The sequence below is a fragment of the Aquarana catesbeiana genome, linkage group LG03 (assembly GCF_042186555.1).
Source record: "Aquarana catesbeiana isolate 2022-GZ linkage group LG03, ASM4218655v1, whole genome shotgun sequence".
Lineage (NCBI taxonomy): Eukaryota > Metazoa > Chordata > Amphibia > Anura > Ranidae > Aquarana > Aquarana catesbeiana.
In genome coordinates, this window is record NC_133326.1 from 186,022,535 (window position 1) to 186,039,063 (window position 16,529).

General features: G+C 40.0%; 1 protein-coding gene across 2 annotated transcripts in view; it reads right to left on the bottom strand.

Moving 5' to 3' along the window:
* Positions 1 to 16,529, bottom strand: part of RELN (reelin) — an 865,607-nt gene that overhangs the window by 261,200 nt on the left and 587,878 nt on the right. For both annotated transcript variants that reach the window (XM_073619618.1, XM_073619617.1), the window contains exons 22-24: positions 11,485 to 11,597; positions 7,553 to 7,690; positions 2,372 to 2,558 (exon numbers count right to left, since the gene is read on the bottom strand). In XM_073619618.1, coding sequence (XP_073475719.1) covers positions 2,372 to 2,558; positions 7,553 to 7,690; positions 11,485 to 11,597 — 438 coding nt within the window. The remainder of the gene's footprint in view (positions 1 to 2,371; positions 2,559 to 7,552; positions 7,691 to 11,484; positions 11,598 to 16,529) is intronic.

Consider the following 16,529-nt stretch of genomic DNA (forward strand, 5'->3'; position numbering starts at 1 on the left):
ACCCAGTCACAATCCATACTGCACTGTCAAAAGCAGGATGTTAGAGGAATAATGGACTGACCACTAGGGTAACTGCAGTTCAGAACCAGACACTAATAAACTGGAAGTGGTACCTTCAAGAAAGAGGGGGTTATGCAGCTGAGGATGTCAGAGACATTTTAAAGCAGTTGGCAGGGTTTGTAACTTTTGTTAGCACCCTGCCAGCAGAATAAATTCCTGTGCTGTAGCCACCCCTCATTCAAGAGGCTCCACCCTTTGAGTCTCTGTCAGAAGACATGAATTGTCAGCACGGTTCACTGATTGATCAGTCAAAGTCACCTTGTCCAGGCATCAGTGGACAGTGCCATCCTACAACCCAAGTACAGACATAGTCCTGCAGGAGACCAGAATTTATGGGTGCAAACATGCAAATCAAGCTGCAAATCTTCAATTACTCCAGAAACTCATTGTTGCGTATGGCTGTCCCAAACAGGTTCAAAGTAATACTGGCTCATACTTCACTGGATCAAAAGTACAGCTGTGGACCAAAGATTCTGGAGTGTACTGGGTGTGCCATGTTTCATACCATCTACAAGCAGCTGGTTTGATTGAAAGATACAATGGGCTATTGAAGGACCAGATAAAGTTATAGCTATTACCAATCTTGAACATCTATTGCCTTCTTTGGTAGAAGTCTTTCCTATACTATACAAGTCTGTCACAAAGCAGCATTACTGATTTACTGCTCATGCAACAACATGCAGGAAAATACAGAAGCTTGGTTACAGAGAATAAAGTGTATGGTGCATGTTATACACATTTATAGTTTAAAAATATAAAGAGCTTAAAGACTAATAAGGCTAAATATGTTTATATCATTTCTGCATCAAAACCCTTAAGTTGATTGTGAAAGCATTCAACTTTGCTGTCTGGCAGTCACCGAACATTCCCAGAAACATAAGCTATAAGTGGTATGCTGAGGTATACCTCATAAATAAAGGCTAATACAATGTGCCAGTTTTCCCAACAATAAAACTGTTGTTGTCTATGCACATTTCTAGCTGCGGCATATTGTACTGAATAGATAAGTGTCTATTTAAGAAGGTATGAAGTGGTCACATTCTATTCCAGATCCCTTCAGGGTAAAGTTTTACAAAATATGCCACTGCATGTTTGGTTTATACAGCTGGGACCTAATGTTTTGGCAGAGTATGATAAGTTTTACTGGCCCCACATGAAAGGTTCTCAGAGGTTTTGTTATGTATGAGGTTCCAGGATCAGACAGAACTGTCTTTTAGAAGTGACATCTTTGTGGTCTGCAAAGCTTTTTTTCTAGCAGAGCGCAGAGTAAAACAACCTTTATGTTCAATTAATGCTGGCATAAATTGTGCAAAAATACCATAACAGTGCTAATACAATTAAAGTAATATTTGTACAAAACAGTATACATAGAAATCATTACATTTAAATACTGTTACTGACCTGTCAAGGATGTATGTGTAAACACGTGTGCTTTTTTGCATTGTTTGAAAACACCTGAATTTGTGAATTCACTTCTGTATTTTCAGACTAAAAGTATAACTAAAGGCATTTTTTTGCTTTGGATACAGTGGAGATGGATTGGAACAATTATTAGGATTTTATTGCTGCCTGTGCCCCCATTATCAAGATTCACCCTCTCTAGTTGTCCCGTTTACCATTATCATTGAAAGTCAAAGTAAAAGAAAATCCCAAAATTTGGGTTGCCCCCAGAAAAGTAATAAAGGGGAAATCTTCCAAAAGGGAACATTGATTTTGTTGACCTGGGGGGCTCTAAGGAATTCCCCTAATTTGAAGAGATTTCCTCTCACTTCCTGTTTTTGGCTATGGGACAGGAAGTGACGGTAAATATCCCCAATGGGACACAGATGTAAAAAAAAGTGTTATAACCTTCCCTTAACCTATCCAAAATTAAAAAAAGTTTTGCCTATTGTTCTACTTTATTATTTAATCGTATTTGACAAATAAGTACCACCATGAGGTTATAGTGGTACCTACAGTGCTATTTGCAGGATACATACTTATTTTCTCAAAGAACTTTCATCCTGCATGCGATCAGTATGTTATAGCTAATCACATGATTGGAAACCACTATGAGTAGTACCCAGTCTTCAGTGGGGATGGTTGTCAGTGACAGCTGGGATTGGGGATATTGGTTGGGGCTCTGAAAGGAAGGATATTTATTACTGTATCCTCAGCATGGGGCATTCTGCAGGGGAATGTTAATTTACAGACTGCTGTAAGTAAGCGAACAGTGATCTATCACTGGGGAAATTCGATTTGTTACAATTGTATATACACGTATCAATATTTTCTCAAAATCTATTTGTTTCAATGATCAGAAATATCATACCTTTGAAAAGTATAGTGATGAACCTGAAGAAATTATTCCGCATCCTTGCTCAGGTTTTACGATTTCTCCTCCAACTACCTCCTGCCAATTTGTTTCCCAGCCATTCAGCCCTTCAAAGTCAGACATTACAGTGGAAGGAAGTGGATTTTCGGGAAGACATTGAGAACCCTGGTATCTAGAATCACACCTGCAAGTATGGCACAATGACTTTGGAATCTTGCTTCAATTAGTGCAGTCATTTAGAACAATGTTATCACAAACAATGGATAGAATATATTGCCTGAACAAGCAGATATATAGAAGAACAATGTGGAGTATAGCTATAGCATGGGTTGCCAGAAACCCATTATCCATTAATCCTCAGAAATGTATGAAAAAGATGAATAAGAGTTTTTCTATGATCCACTATGATTACCCACAGTCTTATTCAATTTCAGTTGGTCAACTGCTGGAATAAAGGCACAACATTCACTTGATGTATGTTCTGCCTTACCATGCAATAGACAAACTTGTTAACCGATCTGCCCGGTTACCGACAACAAATTCATATTTTCACCAGAGATGTGTGTGCAAAGCAATTTCAGTATTAGGCCTCATTCGCATTTGTCCAGGGCTGGTCAGAGCAGCATATTTCTGCAGCAGATACGGCAAGAGGTTTCAATTAGCTGCAGCCACTCAGCCTGTATAAACCAATGATTGGCTTACAGGCTCCGCAGCTGTTCATATGTAATTGCACATGTAGTGATTACCTGGGTTTAGGGACAGATAAATAGCTCTTGATGAAAAATGCCCACATACAGGGCCACTCATTTGTCCCTAACTGCATGTATTCGCTCCTTGTGCAAATACCTTCAAATAGCAAATACCTTCAAATTTTTTTCTCCTCCTGGCATGCTTTAAAACTGTTTTATAGTTGTATTTTATATCTCTATTATCTTTGTTATGAGATTTTTTTATTATGTATACAAATAAATATTCTTGTATCGAGTATTCTGTATATACTGTAGCACTTTGTTTTCCTGACAGCACATTTAAAGTCTGCAATGTATTCGTAAGCTTGATGTATTCTCATATAGAGTGTGCTTCCAGGAAAAGATGATTGGTGTACTTTATGGTATGTTAGATTCTGCCGTTTATTATCTTGTGTTGATGTTTTCTTGCGTTTCTATGTGTACAGTGCCACAGTTCCCCCTTATTCATGCAGGCACCATAGACAGCCTCCCAAAGGATTCAGGGATGATTTTACTTTTGTTGACACCAGCAATGGTGCTTATTTTTCTCCTGCTTTCTTTTCAGCTTACCACCAAGCCCTAAAATGTCTAAAATATAGCACAGCAAAGGGGTACAGACCTGGCACTACAAGCCATTCACAGTGAAGCCACACCAACTTTTTCACCACACCCACTGTTCCCCACACTCCTGTGTAACTGGACTGTGACACACTGTACACACCCTATAATTTTTTCCAGCCCCTTCAAGGTGTGCCTCCTAATAATTTTCAAATGTTGATTGTATATCCTGAGTGGTCAAAGGGGCGGGTGTGTTAGGTAATGTGTATTTTGTGCGTGTATGTATGTGTGTGTGCATGTTTGTGTGTGTTTATTGTATATGTTTGCTTTTTTTCTGTGTATGCTGGTGTGTGTTTAGTGTATATGTGTAATAATATTTATGTTATAGCTAGGTCACACTAGTGATACTGTTCACTGGCAACATCTTGTAGATCAGAGGAAATACTTAACTAGCTCTTTGGACTGTTGTTGTCAAGATGAATGTGCCATTCCTACATCACTGATGAAAATACCACAGGAAGTCCCTCTTGCTAATCCTTCCAGTTAGGGCCCAGGTAATATTCATTCTGCTCTGCAGTGTAATCCTGCTGCTGGTGATTTTCCTCTACCAGTCTACTTACTCCTACTGACCACCAAAGTCCAAATGCATTCTTCCTTCTATTGATCATACATGTAAAGGGACATTCTTCTTGCAACTGACCACATATCTAAGGGAGCATTCTTTCTTCTATGGACCAACGTAAGGGGCCATTCTGCCTTCTACTAGCCAGCAGCATAAGTTGCCATTTTTTTCCCCTACTGACCACCAATGTAAAAGGGCATTCTTCCATCTACTGACCACCAACGTAAGAGGGCATTCTTACTACTACTAAATTTTCACATAAGGGGGCATACTTCCTTTTATTTACCCCCCCTCCCATTAAAGGAATATTTCTTACTGAACACACACGTAAGGTAGCTTTCTCCCTTCTACTAACCAACAGCATTAAAGTGGAACTTCACTCTCCCAATCAACATTGATCATTTTTAATCCTCATGCTGCTAGTATTAGTAAATTGATAGGAAGGTATATCTTATTTACTTGTTTTAAACTTGTTTTTTTTTTTAATTTAGCATACATCCCAGTAGTCTTCAGGAAGGGAGGAGAAGAGGAGGGGTTTTCCCAGCTAAGTTCACTTCTCTGCATGCATGCCTGAGCTAAGGGGAGATGTATTCCAGGAAATAAATGCTACATGAATCATCTGCCCTTCTTTAAGATTACAGCCAGAAATGCCAGGGGGTGTTTTTCAAAGTGATTTCTCAGCAAAATAAAGCATGGAGACTAGGGTTGCCACCTCATCTCTTTAAAACTAAACACATATTAAAGTGATTGTAAAGGTTCGTTTTTTTATGTCATACTTACCTGCTCTGTAGAAGGGTTTTGCACAGAGCAGCCCCGATCCTCCTCTTCTGGGGTGCCCCGGCAGCGCTCCTGGCTCCTCCTCTTCATCGGGTGCCCCCACGGAGAGCCGCTTTCCCTGGAGGCACCCGTACGGGCACGCTCACCAGTCCCACTGCTGCTTCCATTGACACAGACAGCAGGACTGGTTGACAGCAGTGGGAGCCAATGGCTCTTGCTGCTATTAATATATCCAATGAGGACCTGAGACAGTGGCTGGAGTCGCTGGGCTCGTGCACGTCGCTGGAACGATTGGGTTCAGGTAAGTTAAAGGGGGGATCTGGGAGCAGCTGCAGCACAGAAGGTTTTTCACCTTAATGCATAGAATGCATTAAGTTGAAAACCCATGAGACTTTACAACCCCTTTAATTACACAGGTTCTGTGGCTAATTGAGGTGGTAATTAACCTCATTTAGTACCTTAACTGCATTAAATTAGCCTCAGAACCTGTGTAATTCATATGTGTTCAGGTTTAAAGGGATGAGGTGGCAACCCGGATGGAGACATGGATGGATGGGGGAGTTTGCTTCAAATATTAAAAATGAATTAAATCATGTTTTTGGTTGTGCTTGTGAAGATCTCCTTTTACTGACCACCCACATAAGGGAGAATTATTCCTCGTACTTAAAACCATTGTTAGTTTAAACTAAAAATTCTATATTATGCATGATACAGTTTGTATGCTCGATAACTGAGCTTCTTTTTAGTGTTTCTTTTTTCCTGCAGGTTGTTGGATGCTCAGTAAATCAGTAATACTGCTCTGTGACAGACTTTTGATAGTTTAGGAAAGGCTTCTGCCAAAAGGAGGCAATATATTTAAAGCAATATATGTTGTAGCTTAGGGCCTGTGTCACATGCCTAAGATAATAAGGGTGTTCAATTATGGGGTTTTTTTCAGTTTGCTAAAGGGGGCCCATTAAAAGTTTGCTATGAGGTCCTGTTTTAGTTGCACTCTTGAATACTTCTAGCAAAATTAGTGTTCTATTATGAAGAACAAATAAAATGTATTATCAAGTCAAACACTATAGATTCAATTAAACACCTGCTGATTGGCTTTAATTGTCCTCCTGGCATAAATCTTTTGCAGCTGGCTGCCCTGAAACCTAAGCTGCTAATCTGCCCATCTACTGAATTACCCTGATTTGATACAGGTCGATATATATTATACATTTCATGTAAGATCTGCTTCACACTTTTCATGGAAACCTGCACTGAAATTAATATGCAAGATGCCTTTTCTAAACTTTAGTTCTAGTGGCCTAGCCATCATACTGACTTTATTGGCTTCAACACTAACTAGAAACAAATATGCCGACCTGGATTTCCGAATTCTCTTTTTGCAAGATTGTTCTGTATCAATGACCCAGAGTATTAAAGACTAAATTTCCCTTTTGGAGCATTTTTCACATTCCACCTGTGTTTCGGGTTTAATATGTAACATGCTCCAGCACCAGTCCTTGCACCCACCCTTCCCTGTGACAGCTGGTGGGGGGTTCTTATTTCCCTGCACCCACTGCCGCATTTCAAAATGTGGCCGAACAGCTGCACCATTCATTCACAAGAATCTGTGAATGTGAAAACTAAAAGTCCTGTCTCCCACTGCGGCAGATGGCTTCTAGTTCTCAATGGACTGCAAGGGTGCTGATGAGTGCTCTCGTAGTCCACTGACATGTCATCCATCTTTCTAACAGAAAGCCTGTACAGAGGTTTGGGAAAGAAAATGGAAGGATATGTCTGCAGGAACTCAACGTTGTACTCACAATCCACTGATTGCAGGTGCAATGCTCTGCATGCTCCTGTGCAAGAAATAATAAATGCACATTTTTTTGCCTGCAAAAATATGAACATTTATTATATATTGCATAAAGGTGAACTTATCATTTAAAGCTAAAGTCAATGATTACTTTTAATAATTAAGAAATAGTATTCGGAGTTACTAAAAAATACTGCTGAAGAAGCTACTTTCATAGGAAGCCTGTATAGTACAACCCATAAGCAGCAGTTCACTCCCCATTCATCAGCAGGTTTGACTGTAAAATATATTCACAAAATGAATGAGGCTAAACAACTCACAAATCACCCCATTTTCATTAGTTAAAAATGTCACTCTCAGTGTCTTCAAATATGTTAACTTGGATTGTTTTATTTTTAACCAACAAATTTGCCAGCTGCTAACACTGCACTATGATACTCAGTAGTAATAAATATGTACAAAAGTGTAGCGCTAATACAGACAAATAAACAGTGCTAAAAACTATGATACACTCAATCTAGTGATAATTTGCAACCCAATGTACAACATACAGTATATTGCTGGTTATCACTAGATTGAGTGTATTACAATTTTTTGCACTTTTTATATGTCTGTATTAGCGCTACACTTTTGTATACAAATTCATCAGTTTGGTTAAGAGACTAATGTGTTCTTTCAATTGGTTGTCTTCATGCCTTTACCTGCATATCCCGTGATCACACCAGCCATGCCCACTGCACATGTTTGGACATTGCTGTCCAATGTAAATATTGTCCAAAGCCCACTCATCTTCAGCTGTATAATATCTTTGGCTCCAGCGGAAGCGGGTTGCACTAGACCTTCAGACAAAAGTCAACTTTAATTATAAGCAAATCATATGTAATGTATAATCAAAAAAATGTTATACAGCAGTTTGCATTACAAAATATTTTAAAGCATGTAGTCCTTCCAAGAAGCTGTGTACAATTATACTCAAACACTGCAGAATACCTCTGTTTCATAATAAAATTAAAGTTTAAAATATGCACCAGTAGGAACTTGAATACATGTGTTATTATTAAAGGACAAGTGCACTTTTAACTGGTTTTCACGACTCCATCCTCTGTAACCTTCTTGCCTGTTAAGTGTATTGAGGGTATAGGCAGTTCTCCCATACTGGACCTGGTCCCGATTGGGTCAGGGACTGACTGTGGCTCTCTAATCTCCCCAGAGACATTGGGAGCACTTAGCAGGTTCTCCCCAGGCAGTTAGAGGTGATGGGCATGTTGGGGGCATGGGCAGCACCTCCCCTCCTTGCATAGGTGGCCACTTCATTCTGGCTGATTCTACTATTGAAGACGGGCAGAAGGAGCAGAGATAACTGCCCTGAAAGTTTTCCATCTCCAGCTGTGCAGTAAGTGGAGTAAGTGGCTGATGGAGAGAGGCTTCCCCAGCAGATTCCACCCACCTGTCCCACTCTAGGGGCCCTGCCCTATCTTATACACTGCACCCAAATAGATAGCTGGGGATCTTCCCTTGCATCAAAATCTGAGCTAGATACCTTTCACTGAATGTCCTTCCTCACGACTATATATTGTCACTGACTGATCTGCCACTACATATTGCTCACCAATTGCCCAGCCACTTTATACTGTCATATCCTGCCACTGCTCACTGACCACCCTGCCACTACATACTGCTCACTGACTGCTCTAATGCTACATACTGCTCACTGACTGATCCACTACATATTGCTTACTGACTTCCCTGCCAAAACAACTGCTCACTGACTGCCCTATAACTACATACTGCTCACTCAAAGTAATTCTTCTGCACTCCAGTATTGGGCCTCAGGATGCATAGTACAGGTAACGTCCTTCTACGTCAAAGGCCTTCCTGCCCTCCTTAGGACAATGGGTATCTTTTATAACTGTAAAACAATAGCAAAAGAAGGGTGCACCGACCTAGCGCATTACCAAAATAGACTTCTAAGGAAAAACAACAATGGTTGTACTCACATATAAATGTAGTATAAAAGCATCACCACTCTGGCTCTGAAAAAGAGGGTTCTCCCTCGAAACGTGTCAGCAATTCCTAATACCACCCGGTCTTCTGACAGTACCAGCCCTTTACATCTGACCCGAGGGTGACTGTCGGCATCAGCCTGTGCTGTGACATGCTTTTATACTACATTTGTACAACCATTGTTGTTTTTTCTTAGAATAAAAGTCTATTTTGGTAATGCGCCAGGTTGGTGCACCCTTCTTTTGCTATTGTTTTACATACTGCTCACTGACTATCCTACTACTAAATACTGCTCATAGACCACCATCCCACTACATACTGCCCTACTCTGCCACTATATCCACTACATACTGGTCACTGACTGCCCTGCCAGTACAGACTGCCCTACCCTGCCACTATATCCACTACATACTGCTCACTGACCCCCTGTCACTACATACTGCTTACTGACTGCCCTGCCACTACATAGAGTCACTGGCTGCCCTGCCACTACATACTGCTCACTGGCTCCCCTGCCACTACATACTGCTCACTGACTGCCCTGCCACTACATACTGCTCATTGATTGTCCTGCCACTATATACTGCTCACTGAATGCCCAGCAAGTACATACTGTTCACTGATCCTCCTGCTACAACATACTACCCTATCCTACCCTGCCATACATACTTTTCATTGACTGACCTACTACATACTTTTTATTGACTGCCCTGCTACTATATACTGCTCATTGACTGCCCTGCCACTACATACTGCTAACTGACTGCCTTGCTACTACATACTGTCCTACCCTGCCAATACATACTGCTCACTGACTGCCCTGCCATTACATGCTGCACACTGACTGCCCTGCTAATACATGCTGCTCATTGATCACCCTGCCCTTACATACTGCTCACTAACCGCCCTGCCATTACATACTGCTCACTGATTGCCCTGCCACTACATATTACTTAATGACTGCCCTGCCACTACATACTGCTCACTGAATGCCCTGCAAGTACATACTTCTCACTGATTGTCCTGCTACAACATAATGCCCTACCCTGCCACTACAACCTCCTCATTGATTGCCCTACCACTACATAATTCTCGTTGATTGCCCTACCACTACATACTGCTCAACATAGTGCTCACTGGCTTCCCTACTATTATATACTGCTCAGTGACTTCCCTACCACTCCATATGGTTCACTGACTGCCCTGCCACTATCCACTGCTCACTGACTATCCTGTCACTACGTACTGCTTACTGACTGCCCTGTCGCTATTTACTGGTCACTGACTGCCATACCACTACCTAATGCTTACTGCCCTGAACTTTCTTACTACTACATATCATGTATTCCATAGCTCTATACTGCACTGTCCCTTGATTTCTAAAGGCAGCCCTATGTGTACATTGTGTACATATGTTTCCCATACTGTACATTAAAACATCTGTGTAGATTAAGACTTATTGATTATTGATGAAAAATGGATTCTATTAATCTTAATCTTCACAGAATAAAGAAATGCAAAGATGGTAATTACTGCAAAAAGAGTGACTGAATTTCCCTTTTATATTAACATACATAGTGCACAGAATCTGTTTTTGGCTGCTCTTAGGTGGTGAACTAAATTTTACTCCAGCAGGGTCTATGAAATCCACAAAAAAACAAATAAAATGGGACAATGTACAAACACCCATTTAATACAGGGTACACATGAATTCCCAGAGCATTCTGGGTTTTATAAAGAAGAAGCACAACAGAAGTTGTTTTTTTTTTTTTTTTAAACTCTGTCTCAGATTGAAGCTGTGTTCACACATATGCGATGCGGGAACCAACGTGAATCCAGTGCGGGTTCACGCATAGCATGTCACTCGCAGGCAGTTCACACTGCCCTCTGCGAACCGCTGTGGGCGTCAATAGAAAGTTAATGACACCCCCAGATTGGTTTACAGATCGCAGTGCGAACTGTCAAACGGTACAGGAATCAGATCACATGGGTGTGAACACCCATGCGATCCAATTTCAGTGCGGACCACAAAAGGGTCCTGCACCATTTTGGTGCAAATGCGATTTCAGCCATACCGTTTGTATGGATGAATTCGCATTGCACATACATCGCATGTGATTTGCTCAGCAATGCGATGCAAATCACATGCAATATCTGTGTTTGCAACAGTGTGAATCCAGCCTAAAGCTTGATATGGAATGTGAGCAGGGAGGGGGCATGAGAGGATCAGTCACTTGTATGATTCAATTCATTTGTGTTTGTAAAATTCAGATTGAGCTACTGAGTTAGGTAAACAGCTTTTTATAACAAAGAAGTTAGGGAGACACCAGAACACATATAAAAAGAACTCTGCTTACTTGATGCATATGACAAAACAAAAGAGTTTATATGCAATATTTATTATTTACCAGACAAGAAATTTCATTAAAAAAAAAGAATAATTGAAAGAAGGAAATTAAAGAGCTAAAAGTAGTTAAACTGATACAGTAAGTTATGCAAAAAGGTGGGAGTAGATTTGTACTAATGAGGGTAAATAGAGAAAAAACAAATATACAAAAAGAAATATACAAAGAAGAGTAAAAGCAGTTAGTAAAATTAAAACTAGTAAATATTGCTCAGGCAAACCTACCAGGTCTTTTGTGGTAGAGGCAATGTGATCCTTCTCCAATGAGTGAACTCTCTTGAATGATAGATGCTTGCAGAAGTGAACTCCTGGCAACTTGGCATACTTGGCAAACATTCCTAACAAGAAATGTCAAATGTTAAAAAAATAATATCAGTTGTAATATTATTTTTCCTTTCTTCACACCTTTTACTTCTATTGAATCAGATATAAAGAGGCTAAATGAAAAATCGCCTCTATGATTCTGACCCCTTTTGGCTAGTGCTGTGACTCCCTTGTATCTTACCTGTTATTATCTGAAACTGTGATTTGAATGAACACCTCCTGGAAACAAAACATTTAAGGATTCAGGATGTGATAGTAACAATGAAGCTCCCTTATGAATTATATGCATGTTGTAGCGATACAGCTTTTTGCCACGTGGCTAGTGCTACTGTTTCTATGGTGCTTTTTCATGCTTTTCCATCGCTTATTTACAAGTTGAAGCATTTGACACATTTTATTTAGCCTGTAAATGTGGATAAATTGAAAAACCCAGCACAGCTCTTTTCCCGGTCACATTAAATTATAAGCATCATTATTACCAAAATTCACAAGGGACCATATTTCAAGGGCAGAGCTCACCACAAAAAGAGTAAACACAGCTCTTAGCTCTTAATGCTGCCATCCAAATATTGTCACTGATTGAGTGTGAACCATTATTAGGATGTAAGCAACATCAAAACCTCTTTGGCTGAAAATGTTCTTTGCTTGTCAATTTGTTCCCAAAAAGTCATTTGTGTTCATTATTATCCTTTTATCGAGAAAACACCTGGTAGTGGGGCAAAAAGTAATTAAGTGGCAGGCTTTCTAATCAGCACTCAGTCATCAGGACCAATTTGAGATAATGCAAGCTCAATGGGACCAAGCATGCATATTCCTCTCCTTTGTAAAGAGAACATATTAATAAACAAAGCCTTGCTGTAATTATTTTTTAAAGTTAAAAAGAGGTCTGTCATTTGGTTAACTAAACAGATCACCTGAAAATATAACACAGATATTTACATATCTTGATGTTTCTATGGATTACAATTTTTGATTTCAACCAGTCTAAAGCCAACCATACATGGATGGGAATGTGTCATCAGGGACCAGACGAATTTAGTTTCATGTATGGGCATACTGGTTGTACACAAGTCGATTAATTGGTTTGCGTACAACCAGCCTCTCTGTTTTTTCCCAAACGATTAGTGCTGCCAGATTTAGCCGGCAACACTAATCATTGTGTTCAGCCCCTCACTGGCAGAACACAATAGCAACCGGGAGGGATTCCCTCATCACCACTGTTGATGGGGAATGGAGCAAATTTCTTTCCTTACTTGCATAATCTTTGGCCTGCTTTTCACTAAAATGTAAATAAAACATTTGCAACATTTTGTTTTAGAAACTTCACACCACTTTTTTGCAGCAGATAAACCATTTATTTTTCCACAGATTCACTGTATATAGAATGTTTAGCACTATATCAGATTCCAGCAATCAGAAGACACCTCTTGATGTACTTCTACTATTTGGTAAAATGCACATATGCTGTACAAAATATCCTCCTATGAGGCTGATATAGTTGATGCTAAATGTATTGTTTGATAAAAGAAAACTAGAGAAAAAGTTCCAAAAAAAAAAAGACTGAACAATTTGTCTTTATCGATTATACTCCAATGTTAACAATCCATTTGACTATAAAGTGTACATGAACTCCAACACTAAATTTTTCTTATTTGCTCCCTTTTGATCTGTTAAGTATACCATTGAAAGTGTTTTATTATATTTGTACAAGTGAATAAAAAAATAGTAGCTGTTCCCCCAACCACTTAATATCTTTCTATGTTCTCTGCCTTTTCAATGTTATCAGTTAGCCTTGTTCCCTGCTGTCTCTGTGGACTTCAAAATAGCTCCCCCTGTTATTGGGAAGACAGGGAGGTGTTATGTAGTCCTAACATACTGCCTATCTTAGTATGACAACGCTGCTCAGTATGTACCCATCCTGGGACATGAAGTGAGTTAAAGCAGTATTAAACCCAAAACCAAAATGTCATATATTGCAGCTTACCAATCATTAGATGTGGTGCCTTAAATTGTTTTTTTTTTTAGGCTCTTATCTCTCTTTTACCTGGTGATCTGGCCAGTAAAATACCTTCTGTATTACAGTGCCTCCACCCTGGATGAAGGAGGAGAGGGTTCACATTTGGACAACAGCATGGGGGTGGATTGTTAGATGCACTAGCAGATTTTGCAGGAATACAGTGCCTTGAAAAAGTATTCATACCCCTTGACATTTTCCACATTTTGTCATGTTACAACCAAAAACATAAATGTATTTTATTGGGATTTTATGTGATAGACAAACACAAAGTGACACATAATTGTGAAGTGGAAGTAAAATGATAAATGATTTTCATTTTTTTTACAAATAAATATGTGAAAAGTGTGGCGTGCATTTGTATTTAACCCCCCTTTACTCTGATACCCCTATCTAGGGGAACCAATTGCCTTCAGAAGTCACATAATTAGTAAAAAGAGTCCACCTGTGTGTAATTTAATCTCAGTATAAATACAGCTGTTCTGTGAAGCTCTCAGAAGTTTGTTAGGCTCGATTCACACCTATGCATGTTGCTTTTGGGCGTTTTTGGAGGTTTTTTTTTCATGCTTGCCACGTTTTTGAGCAGCGTTTTTGCGGCGTTTTTGCCGTGATTTGCGTTTTGCGTTTTTTTTTTTTTTTTTTTTACAGTTTTTTTTTTACAGTCTAAAAAAAAAATAAAAAAAAAATGTTAAAAAAAAAAAAAAAAAAAAAACGGCAAAAACGCATCAAAAACGCATCAAAAACGCTGCAAAAACGGTGCAAAAACGGTGCAAAAACGGTGCAAAAACGGTGCACTTGCGTTTTTGATGCTTGTCCATTGAATTCTATTACATGCAAAACGCTGCATTTTGCATGAAAAAAAGTCCCTGACCCTTTCCAAAAATGCAGAGAAACAAAAAGGCATTGATGTGAACATGTTCCATAGGAACCCATGTTAAAAAATTCCTGTGCATTTCTGCAAAATGCATCAAAAAACGCGCTAGTGTGAATGGAGCCTCAGAGAACCCTAGTGAACAAACAGCATCATAAAGGTCAAGGCCAAGGAACACACCAGACAGGTCAGGGATAAAGTTGTGGAGAAGTTTAAAGCAGGGGTAGGTTATTAAAAAAAATATCCCAAGCTTTGAACATCTCATGGAGCACTGTTCATTTCATCATCTGAAAATGGAAAGAGTACAGCACAACTGCAAACCTGCCAAGACATGGCTGTCCACCCAAACTGTGAATAAAATCAGGTGCGCTACTGATGCCAAAACACACTGATGAGAGGTTCACCTCCAACCTAAGTATAAATATTAATCAAACATTAAATGTGAATAGAAGCAATAAATTGATTATTTCATTAATGTGCAGTCCACCTAATGGATCATTTTAAGCACCCCTGTCACTGTTATGCCCCGTACACAGGGTCGGACATTGAACGGACATTCCGACAACAAAATCCTAGGATTTTTTCTGACAGATGTTGGCTCAAACTTGTATTGCGTACACACGGTCGCACAAAGTTGTTGGAATTTCCGATGCTTGCTGGATTTTTATGTCATTTTTTTTCTCCTTCATACATATTTGCTTTCACTTACCTCCCCAGCATGGTCTCCTGCCCCTATATTCACCTCATGTAGTCACTTAACAATGTATTTTAGCAGCTCCATAGTAGTGCTTTACCCCAAACACCCCCAAAAATGTTTAGAAATGTGATTTGTAATTTAAATTCAGGCAGAGTGCCAGAGGCTTTTTTTGGGGGTCCCCAAATCATTTGGAACCCTCCCTCCCCCCAACTGCTAAGTCAGCTGATACAAATTCTCTATCTATCCTCAATCCTCTATCTGCTGACTTTGCCAAACCCATACACACTATACCCACCTCTTTTGTGGTCAGATTTATGGATGAATTCCCCAAAGCATGTAGTGCAAGGGCCTGTCTGTATACTTTCAAATGGTACTGTTTCAAGTGTTTGTATCCTATTATTATCTTGATAGGTAATAGCATAATGTCCAAATGTGCTAAAATGTGTACAGTGTGTATTTATATCTTTGTATTATGACACTTCTTACCTGTCCAGTGGGCTGCCAATAGTGTAACTAAGGAGGGGCTGTTCAAAGTAATACCCATTATTTAGGCATTCATCTCTCAATGAAGTGGAGAGGGTTACCTGTCCAAGAGCCTCCCCCCTATAATGTTATAAATGGCCCAGGAGGGGGGGGAGGGAATATGATAGGTGTACCTTATACTTTGGTGTTTAAAAATTCCCATAAAGAAATGTTATCTTGATGTTGGCAAAGAATGTTTGTGTCTAATCTACTTTCCATGTTTTAATGTGCAAAAAGACTAATTTTTTTTTTTCCTCAACAGTTTCCTTCCACGCCACAGGAATGGCAGACTGTGGCCTCCCACTTTGCCCAGCGGTGGGACTTTCCTAACTGCGGAGGGGCAATTGATGGGAAACACGTCCACATCGTCCCACCACCCAACTTGGGGTTGTACTATTATAATTATAAGGGGTTCAATAGTATTGTGATGTTGGCGGTGGTGTCGGCTAATTATGAGTTCCTGTATGTGGATGTGGGGAAGAATGGCCAGATGTCCGATGGTGGAGTCATCGCCCAGACGGAGTTCTACAGGCGTCTCCAGAATGGCAGCTTGGACTTGCCGTCTCCAGAAGACAATGTGGAAGGACTCCCATTCGTCTTCATTGCGGATGAAGCTTTTACGCTGGGGGACCATTTAATGAGGCCATTCCCTATGAGGACCCTCACCCCGGACCAGAGGGTTTTTAATTACCGGCTGGCCAGAGCCAGAAGAGTGGTGGAAAACACGTTTGGAATCATGGCCAGCTGGTTCCGCCTATTTCTTACACCCATACATATGGCGGAGTATAAACTGAATCACATTAACCTGGCGTGCTGTGTTCTACACAATTTTTTACGGCAAC